The 21,712-nt window shown below is 34.3% G+C and overlaps 1 protein-coding gene across 1 annotated transcript in view; it reads left to right on the top strand.

Annotated features, from left to right (window-relative positions):
- The window catches only part of LOC139860495 (uncharacterized), a 105,358-nt gene that overhangs the window by 1,555 nt on the left and 82,091 nt on the right, over window positions 1–21,712 (top strand). Inside the window, exon 5 of the mRNA XM_071849251.1 lies at window positions 54–1,919. Coding sequence (XP_071705352.1) covers window positions 54–1,919 — 1,866 coding nt within the window. The remainder of the gene's footprint in view (window positions 1–53; window positions 1,920–21,712) is intronic.

Genomic DNA, 21,712 nt, shown 5'->3' with positions numbered 1-21,712 from the left:
GCATGTCTTATTTGTGAGGAAAATACTCACTCGATATGGCTGAAAATTGTAAGAAACCTGCATTTATGGGGCATCGGAGAAAGCTTGCCGAGAATCACCCGTACCGTAAAAAATCGGATTTATTTGATGGTACTATAGAGGATAGAACACTACCACCACCATTGGATGGAGAAACTACACTCTCCAAAGTTGCTAATATAAATGTTGTGTTGAGAAAGAAAGGGGTTGGTCCTCCCAAAGGTATTTGGAAGAAAAAGTCTATTTTTTGGAAATTACCCTACTGGAAGCATTTACGAGTCCGACATGGTATTGATGTTATGCATATTGAGAAAAATGTTTGTGAAAGTTTGATAGGGTTACTGTTGAACATTCCTGGAAAAACAAAAGATGGAATTAAAGTTAGAAGGGACATGGAATTAATGAATATCAGACCAGAGCTACAACCTAAAGATATTGATGGAAGGTCCACCAAGTTTCTTCCTCCGGCCTGTTATACTATGTCGAAGGTCGAGAAAACTAAATTTTGTCAATGTTTACATGGTATTAAGGTTCCATCAGGATACTCTGCTAACATTAGGAAGTTGGTTTCGATGAAAGATTTGAAGTTACTTGGTATGAAGTCACATGATTGTCATGTACTAATGACCCAGATGATTCCTATCGCAATTCGTGGAATTCTACCCAACCGTATTCGACACACAATTACAAAACTATGCTTATTTTTCAACATGATTCATTCAAAGGTGATTGATCCTGGTGTGCTGGATGAATATCAAAGAGATATCATACTTACTCTTTGCGAACTCGAGATGTACTTTCCACCTTCTTTCTTTGATGTCATGGTTCATTTGGTATCTCATATTGTAGGAGAAATAAAGGTATGTGGTCCAGTTTTCTTACGGTATATGTATCCATTTGAAAGATATATGGGTATCTTGAAAGGTTATGTAAGGAACCTTAATCGACCAGAAGGCAGTATCGTTGAAGGATATGCATCCGAAGAGGTGATCGAATTCTGCACAAACTATATGGATGGGTTTAAAAGTGTCGGGATTCCACAAAGTCGTCATGAAGGAAGACTATCAGGTCAAGGGACACTTGGGTGTAAGACGGGCTATTCAAATGTTTCCGATTATCAAGAGGCACATTTTAATGTCTTACAACACACTACATCTATTGATCCGTTCATACAAGAACACATGTCGTTCTTGAGACAACAATACCCTAAAAAGAGTGCAAAGTGGTTGGCAAATCAACATAAAAAAACTTTTTCAAAATGGTTGAAAGACAAAGTTAGGAGGACACTTCCAAATATTGATAAAACGGTCGAAGCTTTGGGATTCGCCCCTAAACATGTATTCCAATATCAAGGATATGACATAAATAGGTATACCTTTTACACTAAAGCTCAAGATAAGAAGAGTAAAACCCAAAACAGCGGTGTCACGGTGATAGCCTCGTCGACGGAATTCACCATGGTCAATCGTGAAGAAAGATCAAGGATCGCCAAAAAATTGTATTATGGTGTCATTCAAGAAATATGGGAATTAGATTATGGTGATTCGTACACTATACCCTTGTTCAAGTGTAAGTGGGTTGCTAATGATCGCGGTGTTCAAGTTGATGAAGATGGTTTTACAACTGTTAATCTTTCCACCAATGGATATAAAGAAGAACCATTCATTCTAGCAAAACTAGTTACTCAAGTATTCTTTATCGAAGACCCAAAGGATCCTAGATGGCATGTGGTTCAGTATGGAAAACGGTGGATTGTTGGTATCGAGAACGTTGTTGATGAGGATGAGTACGACCAATTTGACGAGTTACCGCCATTTTCAGTCGGTGTTCAACCTTTGAATGAAGTTGTTGCTGGAAATAATACAATCTACTTTAGAGAAGACCATGAGGAAGGAGACGAGGTTCCTGAATGGAAGGGACTACTCCTAAGTCATCGATGAATTTCTTCATCCATGCAGCTTCCTGAGCTGCCAATGAGGCGGCAATGTACTCCGACTCTGTAGTGGATAAAGCAACAACATCCTGTTTTGAACTCTTCCAAGAGACCGCACCTCCATTTAATGTGAAGACATAACCGGATTGTGATCGAGAATCATCTCGATCAGTTTGGAAACTCGCATCCACGTAACCTTTTACAGCGAGTTCCTCCTCACCAGACTCATATATTAGAAACATATCCTTAGTCCTCCTAAGGTATTTCAATATACTTTTGATAGCAATCCAATGACTGTTTCCTGGGTTATTCTGGTATCTACTTGTCAGGCTAAGAGCGCATGAAACATCCGATCTAGTGCATATCATTGCATACATGATTGACCCAATGGCAGATGCATATGGGAATTTCTTCATTCTCTCCTGTTCATCTTTCGTGGTGGGGCACTGAGATGAACTAAGGAGTGTTCCTCTTTGAATAGGTACCAAACCTTTCTTAGAGTTCTCCATCTTGAACCTTTTCAAGACCTTTTCAATGTATGCACTTTGATTCAAACCTATCAATTTCTTGGATCTATCTCGGTAGATCTCAATCCCCAAAACGTATTGTGCTTCTCCAAGTTCCTTAATGGAGAAGCATTTACTTAGCCAAGTTTTAACACCGTGCATTGCAGGAATATCATTTCAAAATAACAATATATCATCCACATATAGTACAAGGAACATGATAGTGCTCCCACTAGCTTTCTTGTATACACAAGCTTCATCACCATTTTTAATGAAGCCAAATTTCTTGGTCTCCTCATTAAAACGATGATTCCACATTTTGGATGTTTGTTTCTATCCGTAGATTGACTTCTTTAACTTGCATACCTTTTTAGGATATTTCGGATCAACAAAACCTTCAGGCTGAACCATATAGACATCTTCCTCAAGATATCCATTTAGAAAAGCGGTCTTGACATCCATTTGCCATATTTCATAATCATAATGAGCAGCAATGGCAAGTAATATCCTAATAGACTTTAGCATTGCCACAGGCGAAAAAGTTTCATCATAGTCAACCCCTTGAGTTTGAGTGAAACCTTTTGCTACAAGTCTAGCTTTGTATGTATCCAAGTTACCATGTATGTCGGTTTTCATCTTGAAAAGCCATTTACAATCAACTAGCCTTGAGCCAGTAGGTTGTGCAACAAGTTCCCAAACTTGGTTGTCATACATGGATTGCATCTCAGCGTTCATGGCTTCCTGCCATTTATCTTTATCAATCCTTGATAAAGCGTCTTGGTAGTTTGTTGGTTCATCCAAATCAACCACATAGCAACTGTCCATGAGAAACCCATATCTCTCAGGAGGATTACTAATCCTACCAGATCTACGAACATCTTGTACACTTTGATCATTCATTTGATCATTCTCAACATTTTCATGTTGAGTGCTAGTGTCAACCAATTGTGTATCATCTATTTGATCTTGAACCTCTTCAAGATCTATCTTCATTTCACTATTACCTTCCATTAGGAACTTAGTATCAAGGAATTCAGCCTTTCGAGCAACAAATACATTCTGCTCGGATGGATCATAGAAATAATATCCCATATCATCCTTGGGATATCCTATGAAGATACACTTCGTGGATCGAGCATTCAACTTTTTAGGGACGTAACGCTTAGGATAAGATTCACATCCCCATACCTTTAAGTATGACAGAGATGGAGGTTTTCCAAACCACATCTCATGAGGAGTTCGTTCCACTTTCTTGGTTGGGGCCATATTTAGAATACGAGCCGCGGATCATAGACAATAACCCTAAAATGATAGAGGTAACGAGCTTCTAGCCATCATAGATCGAACCATATCCATTAGGGTTCGGTTCCTCCTTTCGGAAACTCCATTAAGTTGGGGTGTTCCAGGAGGAGTGAGTTGCGAGATAATCCCACAACTTTTAAGATGATCTTGGAAGGCATCACTTAGGTATTCACCTCCTCTATCGGTACGAAGTACCTTGATTGTCTTATTGAGTTGATTTTGTACTTCGTTTTGATATTCCTTGAATGCTTCAAAAGTTTCATTGATGTTAAGCGATGTGTATACGAAATAGATTATATTTTTAATATGAAATATTGCGAAATATGATACAAGTTTTATTTATTTATATAGATGGGATATACTTAAACCTTGCTACAACACTTATAGGCAGTGTACCTAATCGTAGAGTAGTGTAGTTTTTAGTAAGTCCGGTTCATTCCACAGGGAGCTAGCTGAGTTTAACGCTATATTTTTAACAACTATATTTATATAAAATATATATAATTATATATTGTAATATTATTATAAAAGGGGGTTTTTACCATTTAATGACCGGTTTGTCGATTTTATATTTTAAGCGTAAAAATAAATGACTATAATTAAAGTGTGTACAAAAATACAAATAAAGCGTAAAAAAATAAATTGCGATAAAGTAAATTGCAGTAAATAAAATGACAGTAAATAAAAGTACGATGAAATATGAAATAAAACAATTATGCTTATTTAAATTTCCGTAACCATGATGTTTGAAGTTTTGATCTTAATTTATTTATCTGGGTTAATTGTCCTTTGTCCTGGATTTATTTGATACCTATCTGATTTTTGTCCATAATAGTCCATCGGTCATAATTATAAAATGCTCGTCAAATTAACCTTATTCCCGAAGTCAAATATTCCAACAAATTAGGGATTCGAACTATAACAAGGTTTTAATACTTTGTTTAATGATTACACCAGGTTATCGACTGCGTATAATCCAAGGTTTTAATACTTTGTTTAATGATTACTCCAGATTATCGACTACGTATAATCCAAGGTTTTAATACTTTGTTAACAATTACACCATTACCCTTGTATGTAATCCACCCCTGTTTTAATAAGATATGAACATTAATTTACCCGCTTGATTAGTTTGAATAATCAATTACCCAACTCGAATAATTAATTAAATGACCGTAAAAGATGTCTTATAAATGTTACTAAATAGGACATGCATAATCATTTAATAATTATTATATTAACTAATTTGAAGATAGGTTCGACAGATTCCAATGAGTTGTCATTCGATTAGACAATACCCCCATCTATTAATAGTTCATAGTCCAATGTCCACAAGTGTCGGTCTTTTGTCCAAACCTCAATTATGGTACAAAATCCAATAACCCCATCTTTAATATTTAGTCCAACATCACGATTACTTCAGCTCAAATAAGCATAATAATAACTTAGTTACGAGACATTAATTTAAAAAGGAAGAACATAGCTTATAGTGATTATTTATCGCGTAGCGTTACACGGACAGAGTTCCGACTTAAAACCCGTAAAACATTCTTACAATAACCTTATTATTATTAACTTAAAATTAAAATTATATTATAAATATATATATATATTTACGTTACATAGAAAGGAAAAGAAAAAGACGTATGGAAATCGATCAGAATGCGCGGCCTTTTATATGCCCACTTTGAACTGTACAGCTCTGCGAGTGCGGAGGTTTTGTGCTTCACAGCTCCGCGAGTGCGGAGCTTCGGATTTCAGCTCACCAAATGAATTAAACGTGGGCTGCTTTGATTAAAATAATATATAATATATATATAATTAATTATATATAATATTATATTCTTGTGCATAGTTGACTTGTAATTTTAGCTCAGTTGAGTCGCACGTTGATAGTTGGTTTATGTCTCGGTTCCAGATTTTCGAGCGCCTTTTCGTATAATTTAATATCTTGTACTTTGCATTTTGCGGCTTGTACTCTTGTAATTTCTAGACGTTTCTCATCAATAATTTGAACCACTTGGATTGTACTTTGTACTTTTTAGCTTTTTGGTCGTTTGCGTCTTCAAATCGTCGTTTTCTTCTTTTGTCTTCGCACTTATTTATTTAAACGATTATTACATAAAAATAGAACAATAGTAACTAAAGCTTTACATATTGGAAGGATATTGATACTAAATATATGTTCCTTTTTAGCATTATCAAATATCCCCACACTTGAACTTTGCTTGTCCTCAAGCAATACAGAACTTGAAATTAAATCACACTTCACTCGAATCACTTTTTTACTCTCACACTTTATACATCAGTGATTATAATACGGCGGTATAAACAATGATAGTAACGATGTGGTTTACAGTCCCACATGACTATGAAAATGTAGATCCTTTAAGGAAATTGGATCTTTATGAAAAAATTTGATCTTTTGAAAATTTAAGCTAGATTTTACCCAAGAGAAGTTTTCTGGAATAACCCTTCACCGGTGTTTGCAAAATATTTTTGTGGGTTTTGTGGGTTTCAGATTTTTAAAATTTTAGCTCAAAACTTGTGGTTTTGTGTCACCCACTTGCTAACCTTGTATTAGGAAAGCAACACGTCCAGTATACTTGCTCCGTATATTACCTTTCGGTAAACTACCGTCTGGTTGTAAAGGAAAGCGATGAACAAGCAACTGTTAAGGCAATGTCTAATGACATGCAGATGATCATGGTCAAAAATGTGTCGGATGCAATTACTATCCTTTGTAGGAGCAATAGTAAAGATCACCCTCTAATTTTTCGGTCTGGCACAAGGTCCTGTCTTCGACCATGCTATGCAACCACCGTTCTTACGGTTGATACCCAATTTGGTTCAGGTGACCTAATGAATTCCAGGTGAATTCCTAGGATTTTACGTTCAATGGTAATGAACGCATTGAAAATAGGTTTTCAGAAAACAAATCGGTTTTAATTTGATCAAAATATTTTCTCGTTCAAGCTCGAGTTTAGATATCATCGAATTCCATGAGTTTGTAATTCTCAATCTTTAAGGTCAATCTCAAGGATTGAGTAATATCAGTCTTAAAAGCTGATTTTTGATCTTTAAGGAGATTATCCTTTCTGAGGGTATGATTCATTAGTCTTATCAAGCTAATTTGCACGGCGCCCTCCCCATTTTACGAGACAGATCCTCTTATGGTTAGGATAAGTCTGACCACTTGGCGACCCTGTTTGATGCTGAGGTCCGTGGATTTCCTGCTGATTTTAGAAATGATTTTTCTAGATTTTTCGTCAACCTACAGCTGGTCTGGACGATAACTTCCTGACCTAAATCAAGAAGCGCGTGTCTTTTTCGGAAGACTTTACTTCCTTTTAATGATGGAATTGATTCATCGTGTAGATCCATCTATTCTTTCAAAGGTATTACAATAAATCGGGTAAAACTGATTAGTTTAGTCCAAAGCAAAGGTACCTGCAATAATCTGTACTAAATATGTGATATGTGTTTTAAAGAACTTGGTAAATTCTTCCCACACTTAGCTTTTATTTATTCTTTTCTTTGCCTTTTTATTCTCTTCTATTCCATTTTAAATGAATTCAAGTGTTTTGGGTTGTTTCTCCATTTATGTTCTCTCCGAGGTAACAATAATTTTGGCATTAACATCTAGTTTTATCATTCATAAATATGTATAAACATGATTTTGAATTCATTTAGTTGACAAAATTTGGCACTTAAATCAAGTGTAAACCCGAGAGAATTTATAACCCTTCCCCACACTTGAGGTCATGCAATGCCCTCATTTGCATGAAATCAGACTATAATTATAAATTCATGAGGGTGATTAGTGTAGAAAAGTGATTAAAAATACCGAGTTTGCAAACATATTATTTTATATCACATTTGATATTTTGCGTATTGTCGTCAAAATTAGTAGCTTTTGCTGAACTTTAATGTCAGTCTTTGAAAATGCGCTGTTTTACCCTGTTTTGTACATAAGATAAACTACCCACAGATAAACTACCCATATATATATATATATATATATATATATATATATATATATATATATAACCTGTATTTATTAAAACAATTTAAATGAATAATTTTTTAAAATTTTGTTTCCTTTTACTTTAGGTAGTTTCGGTATGTTACCTAGTCCGTACCTCGACAAAATTTAAAATTTGTCGTTTTTAAAGCGATTATTTTAAAAGCAAAGATTTTTGGGTTTTTTAATTTTTTTGGCATACTTTAGATCAATAAAATTAAAAATAATGATAACAAAATTTTTCGCCCCGCCCTCGGGTAAAGCAATTTCGATTCTATGATCTAGTCTTTAACTTACAACGAATTTTAGAAATCATTTTTTTAAACTTAAAGAAATAAAGTAAATTTTGTTTTTAAATTCACACAAAACTTAAATTTAAAAAGCGTATTAATTTCATACAAACCTACAAAACAAAAACAAAAAATTCAGAATGGAGGGAGAAAACTAGTTCTTTAGTGTCTGCTAGCGAAAAAGACCAATCAGATTCCATTCTCGGAACTACACGAGAACAGAACAACTAACTCTAGACAGCATTTTATTTTTTGAACATTTGAATCTCCCCACTCTTAGGTAGCTGTGGTGTCGAAATTGTGATTAACTTCATTGTCAATTTCTCTTGAACCATAATCAACTTGCATATTTGTGACTTTTGCTTTAAGCCATTGGTTGGATTCCTGTGTAATATCCACAAATTCAACTAGTTTTGCCTTTTCTTTAGGCGATATATTGGATACTAACCGGTTACATAACTTAAAGTTCCCCTTAGTTCTAGCATCGCGAATCCGTTTAATAAGTTTCTTCATTGAACTATTAATAACGGTGTCATTTAATTTCGTATCAACAATGGGGTTCTTTGTTATCAAGTCATCATTAGGTGTTACTTCATCTTCCCCACACTTAGGCGTTTTATTATTGTTAAGCACTACCGTTGGAGTTGGTAAAACAATATGGTTTTTACCAATCGTTTTTGGTTCAACGGTTTTGGTTGGTGGAGATATAGACTTTCAACTCACAAAGGTGATCGATTTTTCATCATTACTAAGTGTCATTCTACCTTTTCTTACATCAAAATTAGAGGAACGTTTGAGTCCTCTTCTATGTCAATGACAATAAATTCGACTAGAAAGGTTAAATTACCTACTTGAACGGGTAGGTTGTCAGCAATTCCAACTGGGTGCCTAATGGTTTGATCAAAGAGTCGAACACTCATCTCTGTTGGACTTAACTCACCTACTCCTAATCTCTTATATAATGAAAGAGGCATAACACTCACACTCGCACCTAAATCTGCTAGTGCATCATACATGACACAATCACTAAGTAGACAAGGAACAATAAATTCACCCGGATCACCTAACCTAGATGGAGGTTTTGGTGGAACTGTCTTCACCGGGTTTACTTTTACGGTTTTTGTTTCTTGCACTTTCTTATTCTTCTTCTTCTTTCCAGAGGTATCACAAACTTTATTACATATTACTTTCTCATACTTAACTCCTTTTCTTGAAAACGGGATGGGTGGTCTGTATGGTGCCATCACTGGCTTTACATACTCAGGTGGTGGTGGTGGTGTTGTAACTTCTTCATTGTTACTCACATCTAAAACCTTCCCATCTTCTGATGATGGTTTTTCAGAATTTGTTGACACCATATTAACATTCTCATTCCGAGGATTTACTTCAGTATTACTCGGTAGCTTTCCTTGTTCCCTCTCATTTATCATGCTAGCAAGAGTACCTACGTGTTTTTCCAGATTCAAAATGGAAGCTTGTTGAGTTCTTAATGACTGATCAAACCTCTCATTTATTTGGGTTTGAGATGTAATAAATTGTTTTTGAGATTCCATTAGCTTTGCCATCATTTCTTCCAGATTTGGCTTTTTCTCTTCGGTTTGTTGCGGTGGTTTATACAAGCTAGGTCTTTGTTGATTGAAAGTGTTGTTTTGAGTTGGTTGGTTATTCGGACCTTGTTGGTTGTACGAGTTATTGTTGGGTCCATTTGGATTGAAAAGAATGTTTTGATTTCGATTAAAGTTTGGCCTTGGCGGTTGATAATTATTTTGATAATTATTTCCCAGCCTTTGGTTCATGTAGGAAACATTCTCTCGTTGTTCCATCGTTTATTCAATGTGACAATCTTTCGTTAAGTGTGGTCCACCGCATTACTCACAACTGATTTGTATTGCGTGAATATCTTTAGTCATCTTTTCCATTCGTCTTTCAAAAGCATCTATTTTTGCGGAAACGGAATCAAAGTCATGGCTAGAATCGGCTCGAGCCGCTTTAGATGAACGAAAAATATATGTTTCCTGATGCCACTCATGTGAGTGGGAGGCTGTGTTATCAATAATTTTATAAGCTTCAGTTGTGATTTTCTTCATAATGGAACCACCAGCTTCTATGTCGATGTCTTTTCGTGTAGTAATGTCACATCCTTGGTAGAATATTTGTACTATTTGATAAGTGTCTAAACCGTGTTGAGGACATCCTCTCAACAACTTTCCAAATCTTGTCCACGCCTCATATAGAGTTTCATTTGGCTTTTGCGCGAACGTAACAATTTCTCCTTGAAGTCTCATGGCTTTAGATGCCAGAAAGAATCTTTTAAGAAATTTCTCAACTAAAACATCACATGTGTCAATCGCTCCTTCAGGTAACGATTGTAACCAATCTTTGGCTTCTCCCTTTAAAGTACAGGGAAATAACATGAGATAGATCTGTTTATCTTCAACTTCTCTGATTTTAAGTAGAGTACAGATCCTATTAAAGGTACGAAGATGTTCGTTTGGATCTTCTTTTGGCGTACCACTATATTGGCATTGATTAGTTACCATGTGTAGGATTTGTCCTTTGATTTCATAATCTGGCGCATTAATGTCTGGCTTAATAATGGCGTGACCTTGGCCAGTGCGTGTGGCTCTCATTCGATCTTCCATACTTAGAGGTTCCGTTATTTCCATATTTGAATTTGTTGAATACGAATCACTAGAAGATTCTTATTTAAGGATTTGTGGTTCAGGAGGAATGATTATTGGTTCAGGATCTTGGAATTGTCCTTGAATATCCTCCGGGTTCTCAATTGTGAGGTCGGGTTCAAAAAATGGATTATCGGAAATTTGAATTGGAATACTTGGTCGACTTGATGATGATTCTAAAGGAAAATCAACGGCGACAATATTGGCTAGATGTCTTGATCGAGTTACAGGTGGTGAACGTATGAAAGGTGGTGAACGTTTTGCTCGGTGCATTCACTGAATATCCTATTAGTTATAAAAATAAAAAAAAATAAAAAAAAATTTATATAAGTTATCAAATTAATAGACTTTTCTGATTTTGCCCACGTTTCGAATAGCCAATAGATGCAGCAGGTAGCCAGGACCCTTTAAATCGGAAGCCCACAACTCGCCACTAACAAATCCAACTATTACTACGTACCTGAAAATTTTGGATATCTATCAATTTAACCGCTTAAAAATAATTTTTCGTCGAGATTTAAAGAAAATTCTATGTCCTAAAAACTAGAGCGTAGAAATGAGAAAGAAAAAGAAGCGCGTCGAAAAACAAGAAGTCGAAAAACAAACGTCGAAAACAAAAAGTCTAGAAATTAAATCTAAAAAGTTGCGCCTAAAGGTATTAAATCTTAAAAGGAATTCTATATCCAAAATGGCAATAACTTAAAAGGCACTAAAATATATAAACGGCGTCGCAAAATTCTAAAGCGCCTAAATCTTAATTCTAAAGAAAAAGCACTTAAGGGATTTTACGGCAAAGCCTAAAAATCTAGAAATATAAAATAACTACGGCAAAACTAATCTTAAACTAATTACGAACGATAAATATATAAATTACGATTTAAACAAATAAAAAGATACAAAAAATAAAACTAAAGTTATAAAAATAAATTTTTTATAAAAATAAATTTTTTATATTATTTATTAAAAAGGTACTAATTTATAAATTAATAAAAATAATTAAAACTTAAAATACAAAATTAATTAAAACTGAAACTAATTATTATTAAATTAAAACCCTAACTATAATTAATTAATTAATTATAAACCCTAAATTCCGTAATTATGGCGTACTAGGTTGTCAGTTTGGGAATGCTCCGCGACTGCGGTGTTTTGTGCCAGAGAAACTCCGCGACTGCAGAGTTTAACGGTGTTGGGTTCAGCTATTGGGCCAAAAACAGACTCAGCCCAGTTTAATTTAATTAAAAACTGAATCGGGCTTTGAAATTTAACTGGCCCAGTTCGAAATTTTTTTTTATATTATATTTATTTGATTTTTTTAGTTTTATAAAATAATAGTTAGAAAATAAAAATAAATTTATATTTTAAAAACTTAATAAAAATACTTTTATAGATAAATTCTTAAAAATATATTTTTTTTTCTTTTCTTATTTTTAATATTTTTAACACTTATTAATAATACAAAATATTTTTACAAAATTAGAGATAAAAATATAGCGTTTCTCACCGAGTCCCCGGCAGCGGCGCCAAAAACTTGATGTTAAGCGAGGTGTATACGAAATAGATTATATTTTTAATATGAAATATGGCGAAATATGATACAAGTTTTATTTATTTATATAGATGGGATATACTTAAACCTTGCTACAACACTTATAGGCAGTGTACCTAATCGTAGAGTAGTGTAGTTTTCAGTAAGTCCGGTTCGTTCCACAGAGAGCTAGCTGAGTTTAACGCTATATTTTTAACAACTATATTTATATAAAATATATATAATTATATATAGTAATATTATTATAAAAGGGGGTTTTTACCGTTTAATGACCGATTTGTCGATTTTATATTTAAGCGTAAAAATAAATGACATTAATTAAAGTGCGTACAAAAATACAAATAAAGCGTAAAAAAAATAAATTGCGATAAAGTAAATTGCAGTAAATAAAATGACAGTAAATAAAAGTACGATGAAATATGAAATAAAACAATTATGCTTATTTAAACTTCCGTAACCATGATGTTTGACGTTTTGATCTTAATTTATTTATCTGAGTTAATTGTCTTTTGTCCTGGATTTATTTGATACCTATCTGATTTTTGACCATAATAGTCCATCGGTCATAATTATAAAATGCTTGTCAAATTAACCTTATTCCCGAAGTCAAATATTCCAACTAATTAGGGATTTGAACTGTAACAAGGTTTTAATACTTTGTTTAATGATTACACCAGGTTATCGACTGCGTATAATCCAAGGTTTTAATACTTTATTAATAATTACACCAATTACCCTTGTATGTAATCCACCCCTGTTTTAATAAGATATGAACATTAATTTACCCACTTGATCAGTTTGAATAATCAATTACCCAACACGAATAATTAATTAAATGATCGTAAAAGATGTCGTATAAATGTCACTAAATAGGACATGCATAATCATTTAATAATTATTAGATTAACTAATTTGAAGATAGGTTCGACAGATTCCAATGAGTTGTCTTTCGATTTGACAATACCCCCCATCTATTAATAGTTCATAGTCCAATGTCCACAAGTGTCAGTCTTTTGTCCAAACCTCAATTATGGTACAAAATCCAATAACCCCGTCTTTAATATTTAGTCTAACATCACGATTACTTCAGCTCAAATAAGCATAATAATAACTTAGTTACGAGACATTAATTTAAAAAGGAAGAACATAGCTTACAGTGATTATTTATCGCGTAGCGTTACACGGACAGAGTTCCGACTTAAAACCCGTAAAACATTCTTACAATAACCTTATTATTATTAACTTAAAATTAAAATTATATTTTATATATATATATATATATATATATATATATATATATATATATATATACGTTACATAGAAAGGAAAAGAAAAAGATGTAAGGAAATCGATCAGAATACACGGCCTTTTATAGGCCCACTTTGAACTATACAGCTCCACGAGTGCGGAGGTTTTGTGATTCACAGCTCCGCGAGTGCGGAGCTTCGGATTCCAGCTCACCAAATGAATTAAACGTGGGCTGCTTTGATTAAAATAATATATAATATATATATAATTAATTATATATAATATTATATTCTTGTGCATAGTTGACTTGTAATTTTAGCTCCGTTGAGTCGCACGTTGATAGTTGGTTCATGTCTCGGTTCCGGATTTTCGAACGCCTTTTCGTATAATTTAATATCTTGTACTTTGCGTTTTGCGGCTTGTACTCTTGTAATTTCTAGACGTTTCTCATCAATAATTTGAACCACTTGGATTGTAATTTGTACTTTTTAGTTTTTTGGTCGTTTGCGTCTTCAAATCGTCGTTTTCTTCTTTTGTCTTCGCACTTATTTATTTAAACGATTATTACATAAAAATAGAACAATAGTAACTAAAGCTTTACATATTGGAAAGATATTGATACTAAATATATGTTCCTTTTTAGCGTTATCATTCGTCCTTGTGTCTTAACAAGTAGACATATCCGAAATGACTAAAGTCATCAATGAAAGTAACGAAGTATCTTTCACCTTTCCTAGTCATGGGCTTAAAGGGTCCACATACATCCGAATGTATTAATCCCAATAAGTCTTTAGCCCTTTCATAGGTCCCTTTGAAAGGTGCTTTACTCATTTTGCCTTGTAAACAAGATTCACATACATCAAATGAGTCCAGTTCATTTGATTTTAAAAGTCCATTCTTTTGAAATGTATGCATTCGATTCTTGTTTATGTGACCAAGGCGACAATGCCATAAGTAGGAATCACGCAAATCCCTTTTGAGTTTCTTGGTGTTTGCATGGAACATTGAGCTATTGTATGATGTTGAAACAACCCAAACTGTATTCCATACGATAATTTTTTTTTATATATAATACATATTTATGCGCCAATTAAATATGTAAACAATTATTTAAGTTTAATACAAGTTTGACCTACTACGATAATAGTTTATAATCCAAACGACACTCGAGCATGGTTTGGGGCTAAACTACCCAAAACGTCAGGCCAACTTCAAAAGCTATCCCATAAGCACCCCCTGTCATCAAAATGGAAGACAACTAATCCAACCGTATGCCCCTACCCTTATCCAAGACGGAACCTATAAAAATGGTAAACAACGAGAGGGTAAGCAATGCTTAGTGAATGCAATAGTTATACATACGTATATATAACCCATCTATTTGCAATCACAAATTCCAAATACCTCGTACGAACATGTAACTCACATAGCAAGTCAATCATACCCGAAATACCAACAAGTGGTACATTGACACAAAATCTCATTAGCATATACTCAACACCATATATATATAATGCTAAACGAATCACAACACAATATGGTTAGCCATAACGCTATGGTGCTACCGGCACGTGGTTCACACCATACGCATTTGAGTCTCACTCTTTTATAGTGCTACCGGCACATAGTTCACACTTTGACGCTACTGGCACGTGGTTCACGCCTCATTTTATAGTGCTACCGGCACGTGGTTCACACTTGATGCTACCGGCACATGGTTCACATCCTATATCCGTCCCATACATGTTATGGCACTACCGGCACATGGTTCATACCATAACATTCACAAATAAACGCGCCATATACATGAAGGTATAATTATTCCACTCACCTTGTCACAAGGATGATGATTTAGCACTTCCGAGCTTCAATGAAATGTACCTAAATCATTAAGTGCACATTCAATTTCACAACTAGTGGGATTAACCACAATATTCCCACTTGAGCATTTAATGACCCAATTTGCATTAAATGACTCAACTACTCACTACCGCCCATAAATGGCCAAGACTCGAATTTAATCACTAAGACTAGTGAAGTAAAGTCTATTAACTTCAATTAACACAAAACTTAGGGTAATCCATACCCATTTCATCTAATTAGGTCAACTAGTACATTTTGACCCGTTTTATATCACTTAAACCCACAATCATGTCAAACTTACCCATTAACACTTCTTTCATAATTCTTAAAGTGCATTAGTGACTAACAACACCAATTTACACTTACAACCTCAAATCACAAGGCCAAAACCATAAATAGTGGCTATTAGGGTTCCATTACAACAACATAACCCAACTCACCCATTTTACCCTCAAACGGGTCATACAAATCTCTAGTAACCCAAACCCTAGCCATTAACCAATTAAAACTTAAAACACAAGGTTAGAACTTACCAAGACTATCTTCTTGTAGCTAGTAACAAGGAGAACAACTTTAAATCTCGCTCCTAGGTTTGATTCACAAATCTCCAACTCCAAATTTCAAGATTAAACTAAGTGGGTTTTGTGTTTTGGGAGAGAAATTGGAAAGAAAATGGAAAAAGGAAATGAAATAAATGGATGTGTGGTGGAGAGTTAATGCTCCCATCAGATTTACATGTCAAATTACCATTTTGTCCCTTAAAGTCATTCAATTTAAGCTAAAACCGGAATCAGAACTGCAGAACTGTCGCGGCGTGGCCATAATCGTCGCGGCGCGACACATAAAGGGAAAATGGACCCTTCTTAACCCAATCTCTGATCCAGGTTTGCTTTGTTTATCGCGTCGTGGCCCAATTCGTCACAGCGCGGCATTAGCCTGATCCTGGTCACTTCGACCATTTAACACAAACCAAGGTTCCAACAACTAGCCCACCTCATTTGCTCTTCCTATTCACGACTAAGTTTCAACCCTAAGTCTCACACGACTCAACGCCATCACGACACATCAATATACACGTTCACGCATGCATTCTCAAATATATATACATATACATATATATATACACACACATACATGCACTAACTCATAAACTAACACTTTGGCTCATTTAATCACATAAACGAACAAGTTATAATCGTGCTAATAATTAAGTTTGTACCTTTAAGTAAGCACGGGAAAACGGGATGTTACAACTATCCCCCACTTGAATCGGAGCGCATCCTCGCGATCCAAGCCGCATGACACGAAGGAAGATAAACCAACACAAACTCTTCGGGCTCCCAAGTAAACTCGGAACCCTTACTACGACGCCATTGAACTTTAAAAGTTGATAGTTAAAACTAAGGGGTATAAAATACTATTAAATTTTAGCAGGAAATACTATTAAATACGAAACAATTTTACTCAAGATATTTATTTATTTATTGAATGGATATACTTAAACCTTGCTACAACACTTATAGGCAGTGTACCTAATCGTACAGTAGTGTAGTTTTTAGTAAGTCCGGTTCGTTCCACAAGGAAAATCTTTTAATCAAAGCTTAACGCTATATTAGTTTTATTTTATAAAAATACAAAAATATAAATAAGTAATATTATTATTATAAAGGGGGGTTTTTACCGTTTAATGACTGGTTTGTCAAATTTAAAACTTTAGTTGCAGTTAAAACAAAATGTAAAATATTAAATAAATAAAAGACTTAATTTAAAGCGTAAAGTAAATAACGATAATGAAATTGCGATAAATAAAAGTGCGATAAAATAAACTTGCGATAATTAAAAAGTACGATAATTAAAATTGCAATTAAATACAATAACAATAAATAAAAGTGCGATAATTAGAAGTGCAATTAAATATAAAATAACATGAAATAAAAGAATTATGCTTATTTAAACTTCCGTAATCATGATGTTTGACGTGTTGATTTTAGTTTTATGCCCATGGGTTAATTGTCCTTTGTCCTGGATTATTTAATATGTCCGTCTGTTTTTTGTCCATAACAGTCCATCAGTCATAAATATAAAGTGCGAGTGTCCTCGTCAAATTATCCTTATACCCGAAGTTAAATATTTCAACTAATTGGGGACTTAAACTGTAACAAGATTTTAATACTTTGTTTAATAATTACCCCAGGATGTCGACTGAGTGTAACCCAAGGTTTTAATACTTTGTTATCAATTATGCCAAGTGTCCTTGTACATAATTTCACCCCTGTTTTAATAATTCTAGTGACTATTAATCCATTCCCGTGTCCGGTTAAATGAACGATTATTCGTACATATAAATACCCCGCCCATCGTGTCCGATCGAGTGTAAATGGTTATTTATAGGGACGCCCAATTGTAAATCTTTATATTAACATTAACAAACTATCATTTAGTTAAACAAATATAAAGCCCATTAATAGCCCATAGTCTAATTTCCACAAGTGTCGTTCTTCTGTCCAAACCCCAATTATGGTACAAAGCCCAATTACCCAATTTTAATATTTTTAGCCCAACATCATGATTACTTCGTTTTAAATAAGCATAATAATAACTTAGCTACGAGACATTAAATTAAAAAGGTTGAACATAACTTACAATGATTAAAAATAGCGTAGCGTTACACGGACAGAATTTCGACTTACACCCTTACAACATTCGCTAACACACCCTTATTATTATAAATTAAAAATAAAATTAAAATTATAATATAAATATAAATATTATACGTTGAATGAGGAGAAGAAAAAGATGTGTTTTGTGTTACACCAAAGCTCAATTTTTATAGGCATGTGGGCTGGAACTGTGCACCATGCGATCGCATGGATTTATGCCTTCCAGGCCATGCGATCGCATGGCCAGCTGGGGAGAGCCACATTTGGTTGTTTTCTTCTGCCGACGTTTATTTAAATATAATATAATATATATATTAATTTTAAGAATTAATTATATATTATATTATATTCATATGCATAGTTGACTTGTAATTTTTAGTTCGTTGCGTCGAGCGTTGAGAGTTGACTCTGGTCCCGGTTCCGGATTTTCGAACGTCCTTGCGAATAATTTAATATCTTGTACTTTGCGTTTTGAGTCTTGTACTCTTGTAATTTTGAGACGTTTCTTATCAATAATTAGAACCTCATTGATTGTATTTCGTACTTTTGAGCTTTTTGGTCGTTTGCGTCTTCAATTCGTCGAATCTGTCTTTTGTCTTCACCTTTTATTATTTAAACGAATATCACTTGAAAATAGAACAGTTGCAACTAAAAGCTTGTCTTTCTTGAGGGATAATGCTATGAAATATATGTTCGTTTTTAGCATTATCAAATATTCCCACACTTGAGCTTTGCTTGTCCTCAAGCAATATAGTCTTGAAATACTAGAATCACTTCTTTATTCTTCACACTTTGTACATCAGTGATTTCTTTACGGCGGTATAAACAATGGTAGTAACGATGTGGTTTACAGTCTCACATGACTTATGAAAATTTAGATCCTTTAGGAAATTGGATCTTTATGAAAACATTTGATTTTTTTGAAAATTAAATCTAACTTTTACCCTAGATAAGTTTTCCGGAATAACCCTTCACCGGTGTTTGCAATTTTTTTTTTTTTTTTTTTGTGGGTTTGGTGGGTTTCAGATTTGAAAATTTTAGCTCAAAACTTGCGGTTTTGTGTCACCCACTTGCTAACCTTGTATTGGGAAAGCAACACGTCCAGTTTACTTGCTCCGTATATTACCTTTTGATAAACTACCGTCCGGTTGTAAAGGAAAGCGTTGAACAAGCAACTGTTAAGGCAATGTCCCCTGACATGCTTTTAATTATGGTCTATAACGTGTCGGACGCAATTACTATCCTTGGTGGGAGCAATAGTAAAGCTCACCCTTATGATTTTTCGGTCTGGCACAAGGTCCTGTCTTCGACCATGCTATGCAACCACCGTTCTTACGGTTGACACCCGATTTGGTTCAGGTGACCTAATGAATTCCAGGTGAATTCCTAGGATTTTACGTTCAATGGTAATGAACGCATTGAAAATGGGTTTTCAGAAAACAAATCGGTTTATAATTTGATCAAAATATTTTCTCGTTCAAGCTCGAGTTTAGATATCATTGAATTCCATGAGTTTGTAATTCTCAACCTTTAAGGTCAATCTCTAGGATTGAGTAATATCAGTCTTAAAAGCTAATTTTTGATCTTTTAAGGAGATTATCCTTTCTGGGGGTCTGATTCATTAGTCTTATCAAACTAATTTACACGGTGCCCCCCATTGTACGAGATAAATCCTTCTCATGGTTAGGATAAATCTGACCACTTGGCGACCCTGTTTTATGCTGAGGTTCGTGGATTTCCTGCTGATTTTAGAGATGACTTTTCTAGATTTTTCATCAACCTACAGCTGGTCTGGACGACAACTTCATGACCTAAATCAAGAAGCGCGTGTCTTTTTCGAAAGACTTTACTTCCTTTTAACGATGGAATTGATTCATCGTGTAGATCCATCTCTTCTTTTCTTTCATCGGGTAAAACAGTTTAGTTTAGTCCAAAGCAAAAGTATCTTCAATTATTTGTTACAGAAATATGTGACATATGTTTAAGATAACTTGGTAATTTTTCCCACACTTGGATTTTATTTTCCTTTTTATTGTCCTCTATTCCATTCTAAATGAATTTTAACATTTTGGTTTGTTTCTCAATTTATGTCCTTTATGAGGTAACACTAATTTCGGTGTTAACACCTAGTTTTATCGTTCATAAATATGTATAAACATGATTTTGAGTTCATTTAATTGAAAATTTTGAAAATTTTTACTAGAATTGGGTAGTCAGTATATAAGACTAGGGCTGTTCTTTATTATCAGAGAGCACTAGATTCTAATACAACTACTACGTTACTAGTATTTTTAATGGTAACCAAGTGTTTAAAGTAAAAAAAATTTTAAAAATCCGAAAGAATTTAACCCCTTTCCACACTTAAGATCTTGCAATGCCCTCATTTGCAAGAAATCAGTAACAATTTAAATTATTGAGGGTGATTAGCGTAGAAATGATTAAATTTTACCAAAGTTTCCAAACATATTGGCGTTTGTTTGCTGAATGATAAATGGTGCATATCATTTGTTCATTCCGTCTGTTGTTACATCACATTTATTTGTCATCTTGTCGTCAAAATTAGTAGCTTTTGCTGAACTTAATGCCAGTCTTTGAAAATGCGCTGTTTTACCCTGTTTTGTACAATTTACAATATACATACATACAAATATAAACATGCATGACAATTTGAAATGGGACTTAATAAACCACTTTCAAATCCTAAATGTGAAATATTAGTACACAATAATAATAAAAATGATAAAGATTACATAAGTATATTCAATAACATAAGTTTAAACATGAATAAGTAAAAAGATAAAAACATAAAAATCATATAAATAACTAAATTGAACCAAATCAGTCTGGATAGGGGTTCCAGTTCATCTCATCAGGTGGGTTCCATTGTTGGTTATAGGTGTTCTGATAGGCTTGGTTATAGTCATACCGGTTAAAGGGTGGTTGGATATCGGGATTGTGTGGCGGAAAATGAGCAGGTCGAGTAGGTACATAGTTATTTGGTACCTGATATGATAGCTGGCTCATGATTTGGTGCTGATGAACTAACCAGCTATCGTGTTGGCGTCGCCTATAATCCTCGTATACTCGCTCGGAGTTCCACTGCTCGTACATACTATGTCTGGCCGCGTTCGTCATTGCTTCCTCATCTATACGAACGTGGACGTCAAGAATAGCATCTCGAAAGACATCCCTAATGTCTTCCGCCTCCTCCATTTCCTCGTCTGAGCCTCTCTCTACCTGAGGATGAGATCCCTCATAGGGTACTGCCTGGTTACGTCTACTTTTCAATACCTTAGCACCTACATAAACTTTCAATCCTAAGGGCTCAACCTATTCTCTACAAAGCTGTAATGGACCCCCTTGGTTCCTATCAACACCTAAATACTCTCCAATGAGAGTAACAAAAATACGTCCTCCTATTATACTCCCGTCCTGCATTCCCTCTACCATTTTAGATAAATAAAAAGCAACACAGTAAGGGATATTGACAAAGCTTCTAGGATCCCAAATACACTTTAGGTAGAATAAATCATGTAAGGTAATTTTTTCTTTATTGTGACCTCTCTGTGTAATTGAGTTAGCCAAAAATCTATGAATAATACGAAGCTCGGCTCTGTCAATATATGTATAGGAGTGTG

Source organism: Rutidosis leptorrhynchoides, chromosome 7 (genome assembly GCF_046630445.1).
Source record: "Rutidosis leptorrhynchoides isolate AG116_Rl617_1_P2 chromosome 7, CSIRO_AGI_Rlap_v1, whole genome shotgun sequence".
NCBI classification, from domain to species: domain Eukaryota; kingdom Viridiplantae; phylum Streptophyta; class Magnoliopsida; order Asterales; family Asteraceae; genus Rutidosis; species Rutidosis leptorrhynchoides.
The sequence above is the reverse complement of the archived record's forward strand: the minus strand, read 5'-3'. Positions and strand labels throughout refer to the sequence as shown.